We start from the raw sequence: 18,529 nt of genomic DNA, 5'->3' as shown, positions 1-18,529 counted from the left end.
TACTGCCATGGAAGAGATGATATTGTAACTCCTGGTGTCAGCAGGGTATCTTGCACAGATGGTGATCACAGTATCACCTGAGGAATGGGGGAGAAAAGGAGCAATACAACTATCATAGAGCAGTGACTCTTACGAGTGAAAGCCAGGTGGGCACATACTGCAAAGCTTCCAGAAGATGACCTGGGGATCCCACAGCCAGTTGGGTTTTCAAGATATCTGTGAATATGCATGAGAAACATTTGAATATACTAGAGATTCTGAAAATCAAATTTATCTCATGCATATTCATTGCAGATATTCTGAAAACCCAACTGGTTGTAGTGTTCTCAGGACAGGGTGGGGAACCCAAAGGGAGCTGTGGCATGTGACCCTACTGAGGATCATAGCTGCAGTGACTTCTAAAGGGAAGAGAGTGGAATTTAAACATGGAAAAATCCCTGGCAGTCATGAAGGTAGGCCCATCGGTGTCTTAGCTTCAGACACAAACCCCTCCACTTCAGAAATGGGACAGGCTTTTACTGGGTTAAAAGCTAGCTACGGAAGAAGAAAAATCGGGCACAAATGTTTAGAAGTTTGTAGGACAAATTTTCTCTGAAATTGGAATGCATTGATTGCACTGATCATCCTAGTATTACTGCTTGCCACATGTACTTTTAAAATATTGCATAGCAGAGAATGTTGCATGTCCCGGCTGTGATAGACCCGTGACCGGGCCTACTCACCTCCGGCATCCGGCTCCCAGACCTGGCTCGTCCTCTCTGGCGGCGGTGGCCAGCTGCCTGCACTCCTGTACCCTGCTGCCTCCTCGGGCTCTCTCTGTTCGTCTGCGGGCTCCTCTGGCTCTCCCTGATCCTCTAAGGACTCCTCCAGTTCCCGGCGGGTCTCTCCACGTGTGCCGTGGGGAGATGCCGCCATCCAGTGGCCTGCTTCCTCCTAGGCGCACACGTGCCTCTTCTACCTTTAAAGGGACCACGCCAGGAATGTCACCCGCGGCCCCGGATGATGACATTATCGGGCCCTGCTAATTAAGGCAGGGTCCGCCACTCGTTCCTTGCCTTGGCAACAGGTCTCTACGCTTGTCGTGTGCTCGTTGCTTGTCCTGTTCCTGACTTCGTTCCTAGTGCCTATTCCTGACTCCGCTCCTGGTTCCTACCTAGCCTTGCCTTGGACTGACTACTGGCTTTGACCCCTGCTTCATTGGACTATGCTCTAGACTGATTACTGGCTTTGACCCTCGCTTCATTGGAACTACGATCAGGACTGATTACTGGCTTTGACCCTCGCTTCATTGGAACTACGCTCAGGACTGATTACTGGCTTTGACCCTTGCTTCATTGGAACTACGCTCAGGACTGATTACTGGCTTTGACCCTTGCTCTGCTGTACCTTCCCTATCTTGATTGCTTGACCCTGACCTTGCCTCAGGTAGCCCACTGGACTTTGTCTGGTCAGGCTTCGGCCTTCTGCTGCCTGGGCATCTCCTATTCTTGTTTCCGGCCTGTCCCTGCCGCCCGGGCCTCTGAATCCCTGCCTCGGTCCCTCCGATACCGCTGCTGGTCCCTGTTACAACATCCACTGGGAGTTGTCTGACGGAGGCCCGCCTAAGACCAGCCAGCCCTGGCACCCAAGGGCTCAACCTGCGGGGAACAAGGGCTGGTATTGGGGAAGCTCCAGTTGGCTTCCATCTCTTAGTCTGCTCCACCTCCCAACGGTGGGGACCCATTGGGCTTGCTCTATGGGTAGCATCAACCCCACGCCGAGCCAAGGGTCCACCACCAATGAAAACAGAGAAATGGTATACAAACGTTTTTCCAAGAGTAAGACCTATGTGCTCCTCTGACAGTGCTAATCTCCTGGGTATATTATTTTAATAAATAGGTGAGCTGCTAACACAGGTTTCTCAACAACAATAAATATGTTATGCTGTGTATGACACAAAGGAGCTATTTGTTGGCACTGGGGAAATATTTATGGGATAATATTCTTTCTCCTTTTCACTAAGGCAAAGTGAATTAACTATCAGGCGCAATTCTGTATTCAAATGAGGGCCGCAGCAAAAAGAGGCGCTAGGGACACTAGTGTGTCCCTAGCGCCTCTTTTTGGACAGGAGTGGCGGCTGTCAGCGCATTTGACAGCCGACGCTCAATTTGGCTGGCGTTGGTTCTCAAACCCGCTCACAGCCACGGGTTCGGAAACTGGACGCCGGCAAAATTGAGCGTCCGGTTTTCAACCCGCGAGCCGATTTTCAAAATTTTTTTTTTTTAAACTTTTTTTTTTGAACTTTCGGGACCTCCGACATAATATCGCCATGATATTAAGTCGGAGGGTGCACAGAAAAGCACTTTCCCGGTGCCCGGAGAAATTAACGCCTACCTTTGGTAGGCGCTAATTTCTGAAAGTAAAATGTGCGGCTTGGCTGCACATTTTGCTTTCTGAATTGCGTGGGAATACCTAATAGGTCCATCAACATACATTTGCATGTTGCGGGCGCTATTAGGTTCGGGGGGGTTGGACGCGCATTTTGGACGCGCTATTACCCCTTACTGAATAAGGGGTAAAGCTAGCACATCGAAAATGCGCGTCCAATCGCGGGTTAACAGTGCATGCCGCCGGAGCGCACTGTACTGTATCAGCCTGTATGTTTGTTCACATGCGCCAAACTCCATGGCTGTCAGTAGTAACCAATATAAGGGCTGTTTCTCTTTTGATTTAGGCATCAGCTTGATAAAAGTAACCATGATTCAACTTCCAGAAGGATGGAATTTGTATAAGAGTACATTCACAATCAATATGATCTTCACAGAACTTTATTTACAGGTAGTTAACTCTTTCAACAAAAAGGTAAACACAAAACTGACCAGAGTTTCACATGCTGGCAGACTGCAGAGCAAAAGGGTGTTTTCAATAATTCCACAAAACATAACACACACAAATCAAGTCAAGTCAGTAACAATCGACCTTAGTCTAGAGGGAATCTGTGCGCAGTGCTGCAAAAGCAAGCATAACCATCCCAGGAAACACATTCCATAGTGACCACCAGAGAATCCTCATGCTACTAAAGAGAGAAACAGTGCACAAGAAGTTTGGAATTGGACATGTGGGGTTGCTTCGCTAAAGTGTGGTAAGATTTTCATGAGAAACATATACGTTATTTACCACACATCCCATTTTCTTTAATGGGGGCTATTCATTAATAATGTGTGCATTCCTTGTTGAAAACTTAACCGCTCCTTAGTGAATCAGTCTCTTAGTGGTATAATTAACAATACAACGTAGATAACACAAAACCAAAAAATCACTGTCATACTGATGGAAATATGAGACAATAATAATTTGCAAATGTGTAGAAAAGTTGCATATACTCACTCTGTAAATCCTATTTAGTACAATTTAGATTAGAGTGGCACCTGATATGACCTTAATTAAATCTGCTAAGGAACAGCAATCATAAATACAAATGATTAGGGAAAGTTTGCAGTATGGTCTGTCAGGCTAGATTCCAATATAAAAAAAATCTAGGTGGCTATTATAAACATGTATGAAATACAAGAGCAGCCAAGATACCTTTTTTTTACTGTATGTCCAATGTGAGGAGTAAAGCTGAAATGACATGTAGAGCTTTAGAGGGCCAAAGAGAGAAGAATATTAGCCAACAAGTGGCTGGGGTAACCTGCACAGAGTGGCCATGGTTACAATTCTAACATCCATGGCAAATGGATGTTTAGACAACAGCCTCACTAATTTTGGTAGCTGTTTGGATTATTGCAAAGACTGGTGGTAGCATAGGTGTTGGATTAAACATGGAAGTTTAAAGAAACAAAGAGGAAGGTGACATGCCTGGAATGGCTTATTCAGCACTGTAACAGAATTTAAACATGCTTGTGACAGGTATAAAAGGCAGTGGTAGAAAGACAAAGTCCCTCATGAGAGACTTCTTAGGAAATCAAAAAATCATGGGATAGGGGCACAGTGTCCTATTGTGGATTGACAACTGGTTAAAAGGTAGGAAACAGAGAGTAGGACTAAATGATAAATTTTCCCAATGGAAAAAGGTGAATAGTGGAGTGCCCCAGGGGTCTGTTCTGGGACCACTGCTTTTTAATATATTTATAAATGACCTGGAAATGGGAACCGCTGCCAGGGTATGCCATTTCTAAAATGTGAAAGAAGGAAGGGAGCGACAGCAGTGACGAAACACTCACTGAGAGAGAGAGAGAATTGTAAGATGGCGACCATAACTCTATATATCTACCACTGTCAGAGTATACATTAAACTCAGGGGAAGGGGGTTGGCGGGGGGTGGGAGGGGGAGGGCATTGTTACATTGGTCTACCTAGGGTACTACAGACCCTTGCACCAGCCCTGACAAGTGAAGTAATCAAATTTGTAAATGACACAAAATTATTCAAAGTTGTTAAATCACAAGAGGATTGTGAGAAATGACAAGATACATTGCAAAACTGGGAGACTGGGCATGCAAATAGCAAATGAAATTTAATGTGGACAAGAGCAAAGTGATGCATTTAGAGAAGAATAACCCAAATTATAGCTACACAATGCAAGGTTCCACATTATTTATTTATTTATTTAACAGTTTTTATATACCGACCTTCATAGTGAATAACCATATCGGATCGGAGTCACCACTCAGGAAAAGGATCTAGGTGTCATCATTGAAAACACGTTGAAATTTTCTGCTCACCGTGAAGCAGCAGCCAAGAAATCAAATAGAATGCGAGGGATTATTAGGAAAGGAATGGAGAATAAAACAGAGAATATCATAATGCCTCTGTATTGCTCCATGGTGCAACCTCATCTTGAATATTGTGTGCAGTTCTGGTCACAACTCAAGAAAGATATAGCAGAACTAGAAAAGGTACAGAGAAGGGTGACAAAGATGATAAAGGGGATGGAACAATTCCCCTATGAAGAAAGGCTAAAGAGGTTAGGACTCTTCAGCTTGGAGAAGAGACGGCTGAGGGGAGATATGATAGGAGTCTATAAAATGATGAGTGGAATGGAACGAGTAAACATTAATCAGTTGTTTACTCTTTCGAAAAGTACAAAGACCAGGGGGGACACAATGAAAATTTTTAAGACTAATAAGAGAACATTATTTTTTACTCAACGAATAATTAAGCTCTGGAATTCACTGCCAGAGGATGTGGTAAACGCTATTAATGTAGCTGTGTTTAAAAAAGGTTTGGACAAGTTCTTGGAGGAAAAGTCCATTAACCATTATTAAGGTAGAGTTGCAGAAATCCACTGCATATTCTTGGGATAAGCAGCTTGGAATCTTTCTACTCCTTGGGATCCTGCCAGGTACTTGTGACCTGGATTGGCCACTGTTGGAAACAGGATACTGGGCTTGATGGACCCTCGTCTGACCCAGTATGGTAAGTCTTATGTTCTTATGTTGATTGAGATACTGGGTGAAAGATGAGGGTGGATAGGGAAAAAGGCAGTATTGGTTCAATTATGGGAATGTGCCCCATGCTAACTTCATGGAGTGCTCCCTAGTCCTTTTATTATCCGAAAGAGTAAATAACCAATTCACATTTACCCGATCTAGACCTCTCATGATTTTAAACACCTTTATCATATCCCCCCTCAGCCGTCTCTTCTCCATTCCCTTTCTAATAATTCCCAACATTCTGTTTGCTTTTTTGACTGCCACAGCACACTGAACCGACTATTTCAATGTGTTATCCACTATGATGCCTAGATCTCTTTCTTAGGTGGAAGCACCTAATATGGAACCTAACATTGGTGTAACTATAGCATGGGTTATTTTTCCCTATATGCATCACCTTGCACTTATCCACATTAAATTTCATCTGCCATTTGGATACCCAGTTTTCCAGTCTCACAAGGTTTTCCTGCAATTTATCACAATCTGCTTGTGATTTAACTACTCTGAATAATTTTGTATCATCCGCAAATGTGATTACCTCACTCATCGTATTTCTTTCCAGATCATTTATAAATATATTGAAAAGTACAGGTCCCAATACAAATCCCTGAGGCACTCCACTGCCCACTCCCTTCCACTGAGAAAATTGTCCATTTAATCCTATTCTCTGTTTCCTGTCTTTTAGCCAGTTTGTAATCCACGAAAGGACATCGCCACCTATCCCATGACTTTTTACTTTTCCTAGAAGTCTCTCATGAGGAACTTTGTCATACGCTTCTGAAAATCCAAATACACTACATCCACCGGTTCACCTTTATCCACATATTTATTAACTCCTTCACAAAAGTGAAGCAGCTTTGTGAGGCAAGACTTACCTTGGGTAAAGCCATGCTGACTTTGATCCATTAAACCATGTCTTTCTATATGTTCTGTGATTTTGATCTTTAGAACACTTTCCACTATTTTTCCTGGCACTGACGTCAGGCTAACTGGTCTATAGTTTCCCAGATCGCCCCTGGAGCCCTTTTTAAATATTGGTGTTACATTAGCCACCCCCCAGTCTTCAGGCACATGTAAATGCACTTTACCCATGTATGTGGGCTTTTGAAAATTACTCAATATATGCCATTGAATTCTCCATAGGATTTACATGTGTGAGTGCACTTTACTTGTGTAAATGGCTTTTGAAGATTGCTACGACAGCATGTTACATTTACGCACGCAACCCCTTTGAAAATTACCTCCAATGGTTTCAAAGTAACAAAGCAAAGTGTAAAGGTAAACCAGCAAAACATGCCCAGTTGAGACCACAAACAAAGTGGAGATCCAGGAAGTTCTGAGCAAGAAACAAATCAAGAAACCAAGAACAGAAGTAATCTAATAAAGAGAAAACAGCAGCATCACTAACTGTAGACAGAGCCAATTTCAATTATCAGATCAGAGGCATTAAGGTCTTTTAGAATCCAAAAAGAATCTAAGCTACGAAGGCTCAAAAAATATACTTCATATTATTCAAATGCAATATTCACTTACATGGAAAATGAACTACAAACAATGCACCAAGAGTAAAGCTTCTTGATGCTTTATCAAGAATGTCTTCTTACAAACCTGTGTAGTTTTTGAAATGTCAGGAAATAGTCAAACTTGTTGGCCATGAAATAATGCTGATCTGTTTCTAAAGAAAAGTTTCATAACAGAGTCCTTATCTTGAGGGAAGATATAAGTGATATGGAGCATCACTTCTTCATTGCTGGATCTCTCTAGAATATCAGTAATATTTCAAATGCTTACAAAGAGATGCACTTCCTCCTGGAGAGCTCCTTGATCTGCTCCCCACGAGTTCAATAAAATGGTAAAAAAAATAAAATAAAATAAAAGTCTTACTGATAGGCAGAACTGCCTCAAATGGGACATGTAGTATCTTCAATAGGTTTTTCCTAAAAATCTCAGTAGTAGTAGTAGTAACAATTCTGAAGAAATAATAGAATGCATATTCAAGCAACTGGAAAAATTTTCCAGGTTCTCAATCTTATATGCAGTTACTAAATTGTTTCTGTTCTCCAGACCTCAGTCTGGAGAACAGAACAGAACAGAACAGTCTGTTCTCCAGACCTCAGTCTGGAGAACAGAAACTTGATCTGCGTATTGCTCAAGGTGTTGCACTTTCTTTGACTGTGTACTAAGGGATACTTCAATGGACTGCAATATTTTGAGTATATCCACAGTTAAAGAAACTAAGGGAGACACTGCTTGTTCTAGACATTATGCTCCATACAGAATCCAGCATGATAGTTTTTGGCTTAACTAAGAGAGGTATTCCTGGTCTTACTGCCAAGCCCAGCAAGCATTGCAAGTGAGAGTGACTCCCCTGGGGAACTCATTCCTTTCACACCTCCCGAACGAGCTGCTCTCTCCAGCTGCTGCATTGACTCATTTCTCCCAGTCATCCTCTCTCCACTGCAAACTCCTGAGAGAGAAGCCAAGAGCTCCCTTCCTAGACATCACCATACACATTGCCTCCCTTGGCATCATCAGGGGCGATGGAGCAATAGCTCTGATATCTCCAGGATAAAGAGGAGCAGGAACTGCCTCTGCACCCCAGCTCAAATAGATTTCAAGCTCCAACTATGGAGTCGCTTTTCCTCCCACAGCTAAGGAGTCTTCACTAGGTATTCTCACCACTGTCTGTGCTAGGAAGCCATCAATCCTTGGCTGTTGGGTAGGATTCTCTCTGGGAAGTGAGGGGCAGGGGGACCACCCCTATTCTCCCTCTCTCTTAACTACTTGCAAACCAACAAAGTAAAATAAGGGAAAAATCCATCGAGAGTAACAAAGGCGGCTACCCATTCATCCTTTCTTTAAGCCACCATCTTGGATCTGGGGAAGCATTAGTTTCATACCTCAGTGCAAGAGTACACGTTCAGTCAATGCGGAGCCAGCAACAATGGTGACATGCATGTGAATACTCAACATATGGCTTTGGAAAATACTTATTTCACCACTATAGTTGCATTTCACTAAAATATGCTTATTATTCACAACAGTTTGTAATTCTCTTCTAAGAAGTAAACACTATTCATTCCAATTGTTCCTCAGTGGAAGAAAGTGATTAAATGGAGCATTTACTTTCTTTTACTTACCCATGGCGGTGTCATAAGCATTTGGAAAGCTTTTGTCTATCCTCTGTCTCATGAAGACCCAGCTGTTGTTTTCAAACTTGCACTCTATAATTTTGTTATCGTACAGTTTTAACTCTTTTGTGACCTATTAGGAAAAAAAACAAGCAAAGTAGTACATTTTTAATTACCTTAATAGCCTTGTCCACTCACTTTCGGGCCAATTTTAAAAGGCCTGTGCGTGTAAAAAATCAGGGGTTACGCAGATGGCTGGGCCCTGCTTGAGCTGCGTGCATTTTACAAAGGGCCCAGCCAAGTATGTAACCCCAATAAGTGCAGGGCCAGAAGAAAGGGGTGGGCCAGGACAGTGCCATTAGATTTTGTCCCAGGGAAGTGCGCACTGGCAGCTGGCCGGTGCACGGAAGATACTTCTCCTCCGGAGGAGCAGTAAGTATGAAAACAAAAAAATAGGGGTTAGGTTTAGGTTAGGGGTTGGGGAGGAGAGGGGAAAAGGCAGAAAGGTAGGGTTAGGGAAGCTCCCTCCCAGTCCGCTTCAATTAAGGAGCGGACTGGGAGGGAACTGGTCTAGGCCCGATCGTGTTGCTGTGCGTACTTAATAAAATTCCCACCCTGCGACCGCGAATGTGTGTGCGGATATCGCATTTTATAACATGCGTGCATGTTACAAAATCAGCACATACATGGATGCAACGCATGCTGCTTTTAAAATTGACCACTTTGTGAACAGTTGGGTATGATATGCAGAACATCATGAGAGGGGAAGACCAGAGATCAAGTAGGGCCTGCATTGACACAGTAGATAAGCGACATCTAGGCAGACTTCATTGGCCAAGACATCCTTATTTGCTGATAGCTACTATGTTGCCTTGCAAATCTGTCTCTCTCTCTCTGTAGTCACTTGTTTAATCAAGGTTAGTAGTAATGTTACGTTTTATAACTTTCTCTACTATAAAGAACAAGGAGTGCATTTAAAACATGCTTGCATTCGCTCTTGGTCTGGATGTAAATGTTTCCATGGGGACAGTTTACTTCCATTAGTGCAACTGTAAATTCAAGGGCATGAAATGATTTCACTTCAGTTTTAACAACTTGCACACTTTACTAAAGATATCAATAAAATATAAATTAAGATGAACTTCACATTTGAATATTATAACTACTATAGTATTGAGACTATGTAGTTTCCCATTTGATGATGCTGACTGCTTTTAGTAGTAAAGTTAATGGTTAGTGTGGAAGTTTTTGCCTCAGGAGCCTTCGTTTGGATTTTATTCTAGCCTATGGAGTGGTATACAACTCACAGGTAACCATGACAACTAGAAAACCTTATCTGCTTTTTAAAAAAAATATTTCATCAACCTACAAGAAGACTTTGCTTGACTAACAACAAATTGGTGTTGAATTCAAATGCTCTTCACAGTACTAATTTTATGATATCAGCTTTATCCTTCAAAGTTAAACACTTTAGTTTGTGGCCCACTCTCTACCATAAAATAGTCAACATTTAAGATTTCTTACTGCAGTTTTATTGTTGACCTCTCTGCCTGCAGACCACTGCTACTTTGTTATAAGACTAAAAACCTTTGTTCATGAAAGATTAAGTGTTGCCTTCTTCAAAGGCTGTGCAATCTCCTGCATCAGAAACATTTATCTTAGGATGAACTGGTCCACACTCTTATTGTAGTTTTTGAAATACACAAAGCACAAAGATTCCATCATAGCAAACCACTCAGTTTAGGAAGATCGCAGCTTCAAATCACATTAGAACACTGTCTTTAAAATGTCCATACAATCAACAAACAGCAAGATGCCCCTGCAGGCACTTGATGCCATACTAGGTTATTGTATTGAGGAACCCTACTGTTTGCTAATTGCAAATATGTTACAGTGAAAGACCACATGATCTTTTGTTATGGAGTGTTAGCTGCCTGGTTGGCATGGTTTAAATTTCTGACATTTTTCACTCCATATATTTATCAATGTGTGAAGCATAAATCAGACTGAACAAGGTGCCCGTTATTCTTGCCATCTGTCCCATTATGTCTACTGCTGCATTAATTCACTCGTTTGGTACTGTTCCTTACATGGGTCATGGCTTTTCTATTTGTTCTTCACTACCGCAGAATCAATCAACATTATATATAATCTTTATATATTTATCTCTTTCTGTCCATAGGAAGTTTAAGAAAGCAGAATATCCTTTGTAGAGGAGAACTGTGTATTGGGCATGTAATGATTTGGAAGGGCAAGCTATTTTGGCGAAACAAGTTTGTAAAATTCTCTTTTCCTGATGAAGCAGAAAAATGCTGACAGAAGAAACCCCTGCTAAAAAGCAAAGTGATATTCAATGATAGTCAGTGTTATTTTCACGAACTAGCAAGCTCAGTGAGGCTATTATTACATGGCTTATCTTTCTTCTTCTGCTTACTGCTTCAGAATAGCAATAAATTATGTGGCTGCTCTGACTGCAGCAATTAATCAGTGTTATTAACTATGTGTATACTTGCTTGATCACTCATTAGCAATCTTAGAGAAAGATCTTTCCAGAGAGAACCACCACCTGCGAAAGTACTGACTGTATGTATTTTTTCTTGTTGGAAACTGCTGATCATAGGCCCCAACAATCACAAGCTGCTGCAATTGTCTTACGCAAGAAACAAAATCCAGTGTATGGTACCTGCGTTAGCAAATGACCTTATCAAATAAAAACACCTGTCCTAATGCAGAGATATTTAAATGATTTTGTTTAGTAATCACCGGAAAAAAAATGCACACAGTTGGGGAAAGAGAGGCTTGGGGAATCTATAAATAGCCAATGTACCAATACTTCCTTGCATATAAACTGAGTATGGCTCCCTCTTTGAAGCATTAGAAAAGGATTCAGATTTTTAGATTTCAATCAGTTTAGTAATCTGAATGTAATGCTGACCCATCTGACAAAGAGAAAATATATATCTATAGTCTATGGCTATGGAACTTTCTCCATAATTGTTCCATGTTGAGTTTAATGTTCATATGGTTGTTTTAGAATATTTATAACAAAAAGTGCTAAAAAAGTGATTAAATACATTATTTTTAGAGTGCTTATATTTACACTATGCCATGTAAAACTGATTATGAATTAAAAGACAAGCAATTCAAGAACAGTATCTAATTCGGTGAGACTGCTTTTCTCTCTTATATATAAAAGGCTCTTTCAAGTCTATATTTTAAATCATTCATGGCAGTGGGTGTTTGTCTTCCTCTAGAGATGGACTGGTTTCTATCTTATTCTGATGCACATTTCTGAGGTATAAGCTGAATCAGTCCCATCTGTTTTACTGACAAGATTTATTGGTAAAAGAGGAGAAAAATAGCAATTCCTTCTTGATCTTAACAATAGATCCCTATTGTAAAAAGTGTTGGCTATATTATGCATCGATCAATCATTCTCAGCAAGCCCATAGCACTGAGCTACTTTTGCTATACTGAACTGATGTTCCGTATGTGAAACTCGACCATGGAGAGTCAGGATTATTAATCCAACTGAATATGACATCAGCTTTTGATTCCGTGAAAGTTAATCAGCCAGCTTCAGAGCTTGGGAATAAAGGGCACAGTTTTGGTTTTGTTAAAAAAATTTGTAATTGGTAGAAATCAGGGGATGATGTCTCAAATTGATTTGAACTGAATTATAGTGTCCCTTAGGGATCATCGTCAACAGTTTTGTGTAATGGTTTTCTTTACTCTATAGGGAATATTTTAAAGACATTATTTAAAGACATTTAAAGACATTTAAAGACCTTCTACAGATTTATACACCATGTTAAAGTTACTATCTTTTCTTCTTCTTACTCCCAGTTGCATGTTTCCTTGTTTATTGTAACTGCATTTATAATATGTATATTACATATTTGTTCTTGGTTCCGGTTATTACCCCATTGTTTATTGTAAACCGGCTTGATGTGATGTTATCACGATTGCCGGTATAGAAAAAATTAAAATAAATAAATAAATAAATTAGGGGCCTCATTTTCCAATATCGCATTGGTAACGCATTAGGGGGCGTTTCCCATGCAAATGAGGCTTTTTTCGTGCAGCAAGGAAACATCGCGTGCGGCGATGTTTTCGCGATTTGCGCAAATGTATTCGCGAATCGCGAAAACATCTTCGCGGTGCACGATAAACAACCAAAGAATCATCGCACTGCACGAAACAGGCTGTGAGAGAGAGAGAGAGAGAGAGAGAGAGAGAGAGAGAGAGAGAGAGAGAGAGAACCTTGCTATAATGTCTACTCCCTAGACAGGTATTTGTATCCCTATGAGAGGCCCACCTAGTAACTCGAGGTGGGGATTAGGTAAGAGTGTAGGGGGTTGGGGCCACTTTCACATTCAACGTGAGACGTACGAACAGAACAGTGGTCTCTTGTGAAGATTTGAAGGCCTTCGGAGTGAGGAAACTCACTCCAAGATGAGATTTGGACAATGTTCTCTCCACCTAGCTTGTTGTTGCCCAGGTAGAGTGTCCATCAAGCTAGGTGGAGAGAACATTGCCCAAATCTCATCTTGGAGTGAGTTTCCTCACTCCGAAGGCCTTCAAATCTTCACAAGAGACCACTGTTCTGTTCGTACGTCTCACGTTGAATGTGAAAGTGGCCCCAACCCCCTACACTCTTACCTAATCCCCACCTCGAGTTACTAGGTGGGCCTCTCATAGGGATACAAATACCTGTCTAGGGAGTAGACATTATAGCAACTCTCTCTCTCTCTCTCATGCTGGATACTGAAACAGGCTGTCTGGAAATGTCGTGAACCGCGATAAACCTTTACCGGCCTCTAGTGCACAAGGTATCGCAAATGAAAGGGTTGTAGCTATTGGCCGCGTTAGGAGCCGCGCTAACACTGTGGCTGTTTCGCCGCACACGATAACTTTACTATGCTCCGCCCCAACTCCACCCCCTGAATACAAAATGACAAATTTGCATTCGCAAATCGCGTTAACGGCTGTTAGCGCGATTTGCGGATTTATCTCCTGCGGTAACTCCTTGAAAAATGACCTCCTAGGTTTGTTATGTTTCATCGTTGCAGACGATATTCAGTTTTATATAGCCTGCTTGCCAGATGGTAGTTTTTTGGTTTCTACTTTTCAAAAAATTATGGAAAAAATTAATAGCCGATTACAGCATAAAGCATTGGCTTTGAATATTGCAAAATCTGTTCTACTGTATTGGGAAGCAAAAACCACAAATGAGCTTACTTCCGTACGGCCCGATTTTAAAAGGGCAATACTTGTGGCTGAGCCTTGTGCGCGCTGTGCGCATTTTAGAATTTATTTATTTATTTATTTAAGAGTCATTAAGTTATTCACCATCACCATCACAACAGTTTACAATAGGGCACCAGTAAAAATATGGGTCGTACATTACATAGGTGGTGCAATAGTATTCGGTAACAATAAGGCGTTTATTAGGGGGATTAAGTGTATCATAGCAATATGTCCTGAAGGTTGCCTACAGTTAAAAATGTTGAAATAATTCAGTAAGGATTTATAAAATTAGGCAGGAGCCATTGGCTGGCTCCTGTCACATGGTAGGAGCACTGGATGGCCGGTGGCCATCTTTACGACGGCGCCGGCCATCTTTACGATGGCGCCGGCCAGCCAGTGCTCCTACCATGTGACAGGGGCCGGCCAATGGCACGGATACCCTGTCATATGGTAAGGGCAAAGGGCCATCGGCGCCATCTTTATGAGTGGCAGCCGAAGGCCTGAAAATGGGAGATCACTCCCGGGACCACCACTAGACCACCAGGTAATTTTAAAATGTTTTGGGGGGATCGGGAGGGTGGGGGAAGCTAAGGGGTCGTTTATAATGGGTCGGGTGGGGGTTTTTTTTATCGGGCCATTGGCGCCATTTTTGAGTGGCAGCCAAAATGGCGCCGATGGACCGAGAGTGGGAGATCGGTCCCCGCGCCCCCACTGGACCACCAGGTACTCTTAAAAAGTTTTGGGAGGGTTCGGGAGAGTGGGGGAAGGTAAGGGATTAGTTTTATAGGGTCGGGGTGGATTTAGGGGTTGTTTTGGTGTGCCGGTTTTCCCCGCCTTCCCCCCTCCCCCGATTTATGATTTTTCACGATAAATCGGGGGAATTTCTATTGTATCGTGACTCTTAACGATTTTTGATGATTTAAAAAATATCTGACAATTTTTTTAAATCGTCAAAAAACGATTCACATCCCTAATAGCCTTGCCTGCCTTTTAACCATATCAGGGGTAGGCAACTCCAGTCCTTAAGTGCCACAAGTCAGTTGGGTTTTCAAGATAGTCGCACTGAATACTCATGAGATGTATTTGCATGCATCACCTCCACTGCATGTAAATACAAGTAATGCATATTCATTGTGGACATCCTGAAAACCTAACCCCCTTGTGGCGTTCATGGACTTGAATTACTTACTACTGATTTACATACTATTTGTCTGTCTGTATGTGGCTGTCCAGTGAGATGCTGCAGGGTAACCTGCAAAGAGTGGCAGTTACTACCTTGGGAAGCTTGCTGGGCAGAGTAGATGAACCATTTTGGTTTTTTCACTGCCGTCATTACTATGTTACTATGTATCTGCAGCAACCACAAGATACCAATATAACATTAATCAGAGGCTGCAAAAGCAACAGCAGCAGCAAGGAAGTATCAGTATAATGGGAGAGGAGCAATTACTATGGTAGGACCTGGCTAGAAGAGGAGCTGCTGAAATCTATCATGGGTTTCACAAATTCAGGGCTTCCCCATATCTGAACTGGGGATCCAACAGCCAGTTTGGTTTTCAGGACGTCCACAATGAATATGCATGAGATAAATTTGCCTATGCTGGGGTCTTCAATACATGCAAATTTATCTCATGCACATTCACTGTGGATGTCCTAAAAATCTGCCTGGCTGTAGGGCAGGTTTAGGAAGCCCTGCACTAATTACTAACTATTCTCAAACTGGCAACCATGAAATTTACAACTTGATCTATTGTTTAACAGGAGCTGTACTGTCTTGGCATTTCTAAAATAAGAGTGCTTTTTTAGGTACAGCTCTGCCCATGTCTGAGCCCGCTAATACTGAGTTTTCAGAACTGGACAACAGATAAAGTACCCCTCTTGCACTAAATGTTTATGCCCTTTTTTCTTTAAAAGAGAAGTTAAAAAGTGCCCAGCAGTGATCATTAAATCTTTGATTCTCTGTAGTAGTCTTGATCTGGTTGGCGGTTTGATTATAACCTGCTCGGAGATACAAAGACCAGTTTTCCATGGCATTCTGTGTTATTCCTGAACATTTGGGAGTACAGAGATGCTTTTAGCCCAAGTCTGAATTGTGGATTTCATGGAGATGGGCAGGGACAGGAGAAAAGCAAAAGTTACAGTGTACAGAATATCCCATTTCCCCTAAACTAGCAAAAAAACATTAAAACAGTATTTGTTAAAGTCTGTAGGACACTGAGCTACCATAAGTAAAGAAATGCCACATATCAGGTGTCATTTATTACACCTTGAATGTTAAAAACTATTTAAAAATACATATAAAATCCACTAGGTCACCTAATCAATAAAAATATCTTGCAGAGAAAAGCTGAGTCTGGGGGAGGGGTACCTGTGTCTTTGAGTCCAATGTACTAAAAAATGATAATTAATTCACGTTAACAGCTCATGTTATCTCATGTTAATGACCCATATTATTGACATACAAATCAGTTTGGAGATAAATTATTTGCATTAAAGTTAAAGCATTAATACTGATATTAACACAAAAGAACTTAACTACACCTCCCTGGGGTATAGTTAAGTTTCCCACAGAAATGGCTCTGTGTTAACATGTAAATCACACTATAACTAGAGTCAGACACAGCAAAATGCAAAAATCAAACCAAAGAAAAAAGCCTTCCACAAAAAATCCATTTCTTTTCACTGTATGTATCTATCAAACATTACAATGAAAATATAAAAGGAAGAATCTTCATAGAAAAATGCTAGCAAAAGCCAACACTGTCACAGCCTCTGTGGGCTACCAACTAACAGCCACGAACAGCTAGCAAAGTTATAATCATAGCTCCACGATTTATAATCGTGACTCTGTCTTAACACAATAATCATTTACCTTTTTTTCATTTTAATTGCAAATAAAACCAACCTTACTTCCCTTGACAGATGACTTCTATCATTTGAAGCAAGTTGGACCTTGAAGTTATCTGAGTTTATTGGATCCAGAAGTGTCTATCGAGGGAAGTAATGATTTTATTTACATTTAAAATGAAAAAAAGATACATGACAATTGTGTTAAGACAAGCGTTGCTATTATAAATTGTGGACCTATGATTATACCTTTGCTAGCTGTTCATGGCTGTAAGTTGGTAGCCCACAGAGGCCGTGACAAAGCAGGTCTTTGTTAAGTGTTTCTCTTATGATGGTCCTTCCCTCTTATATTTTCATTATAATGTTTGATAGCTACATATAGTGAGAAAATAATTGATTAATTCTGGAATGCTTTTTTCTTTTGGTCTGTGTTAACATGCACATTTTAACGTGCTATTTTATTATGCATTTATAGGTAATGAGCTGATTTGCACAGTTATTCAGGTCTATTTTGTACAGATTTCGCATTGAGGTTCGCAACTGCCAAATAATGCACGTGATTGATGGGATGCACTTTAATATTATCGAGAACATCAGTGCCGTTTAGGACATCAACCTCTACTGTCAGGGGCTTCTCATCAGTAGTAGTGGAATAAAAAAGCCCAACTCCTGCCTGAAGGAGAAGAACGTGGCTGCAGCTTAAGGTCTTTTGAGCAAGGAAAAGGTTTCAGGGCAGAAAACGTAGGGCTGAACAAAACTTCTATGGTCTCCATTTCCAGGGGGAACTTAACCTTGTTCCCTAAGCTGCCAACAAAGCCACCATATCTCAGATCTTGTTAGAGCTTTGGATAGACTTAACCCCCCACCACACTAACATACTTAAGCTTGTGTCTATAACTTTGGCAAGACTGGAGAAGGTAACTTTGTTGGGAGGTCTGCACAGTTCCCTTAGTTTAAGCCCTCGTCTGGAAATGAAAGGGCCAATCCTCAACAGCCCTGGGAAGTCCCTATGTGCTTTTTACCCTTGGTCTTTGCGCCAGATTTCAAAAGGAAGGCATGAGTGTTACTTCGGTTTGAAAATTACCACGGGGACAAAGAGTGTGCCCACACTTGCCCCTGCTTTTCTGTAGCAGAATTTTGCTGGAAAAGTGCGCCCGTAGACTTAAAAATGTAATTTACACATGGACTGTTCATCCCCCTTGACCTAAATGTGCCTCTGGGGACAGCACCCTGTTCTAGGCAGACTTTTAGTTGCATTGAGAGTGAAAATTTCAGACAGATGATTTACATAGGTAAAATGCTTTCTACCTGCAGAAATTACTTTGAAAACTGCCCTCAAAAGGCAGATAAAAGGTATAATATGGACTGCTTTTTCCTTTGTTCTCTCTGTTGCTGCCTACCTGAATGTCACCTAGATTCATGATTCTGTTCTACACAGAAGACCATTAAGCCAGCTAGCCAGTCTGGGAGCAAAAGGAAAAATGTATAAACTGGGTGAGAGGCTGGTTAAGGAATAAAACCGAAAAGAACCCACTCTGGAGTACGGAAGGTGACCAGCAGGACGACACAAAGATCAGTCTGTTTCTCAAACATGTTTTGCTAAGTGATACTGGGAATGGGTTAGAAGGGGAAATGTGCCTGTTTGTGGATTATATGAAAATGTGCGAAAGAGCAGACATGAGGATGGATAACATGAGAGATAAATGGAAGAATGGTCAAGTGTTTGGCAACTATATTTAATAAAATAAAATGCAAAATTATGTATTTGGGCTACTGGAATCCAAGGATAAAATATTTATGCTGGGGAGAACTAGCAGTCACCAAACAGAAAAGGCACGCGGTTAATTTTCTTTGACAGCCTCAGGTTAGCTAAACAAAGCAGTTGGGA

General features: G+C 41.4%; 1 protein-coding gene across 2 annotated transcripts in view; it reads right to left on the bottom strand.

The window, feature by feature from the left end:
* RNGTT (RNA guanylyltransferase and 5'-phosphatase) overlaps positions 1-18,529 on the bottom strand; it is a 1,209,919-nt gene that overhangs the window by 12,238 nt on the left and 1,179,152 nt on the right. For both annotated transcript variants that reach the window (XM_029595427.1, XM_029595426.1), the window contains one exon: positions 8,554-8,677. In XM_029595427.1, coding sequence (XP_029451287.1) covers positions 8,554-8,677 — 124 coding nt within the window. The remainder of the gene's footprint in view (positions 1-8,553; positions 8,678-18,529) is intronic.

Source organism: Rhinatrema bivittatum, chromosome 3 (genome assembly GCF_901001135.1).
Source record: "Rhinatrema bivittatum chromosome 3, aRhiBiv1.1, whole genome shotgun sequence".
In the NCBI taxonomy this organism is placed as follows: domain Eukaryota; kingdom Metazoa; phylum Chordata; class Amphibia; order Gymnophiona; family Rhinatrematidae; genus Rhinatrema; species Rhinatrema bivittatum.
This window is presented reverse-complemented; position numbering and strand designations above follow the sequence as displayed.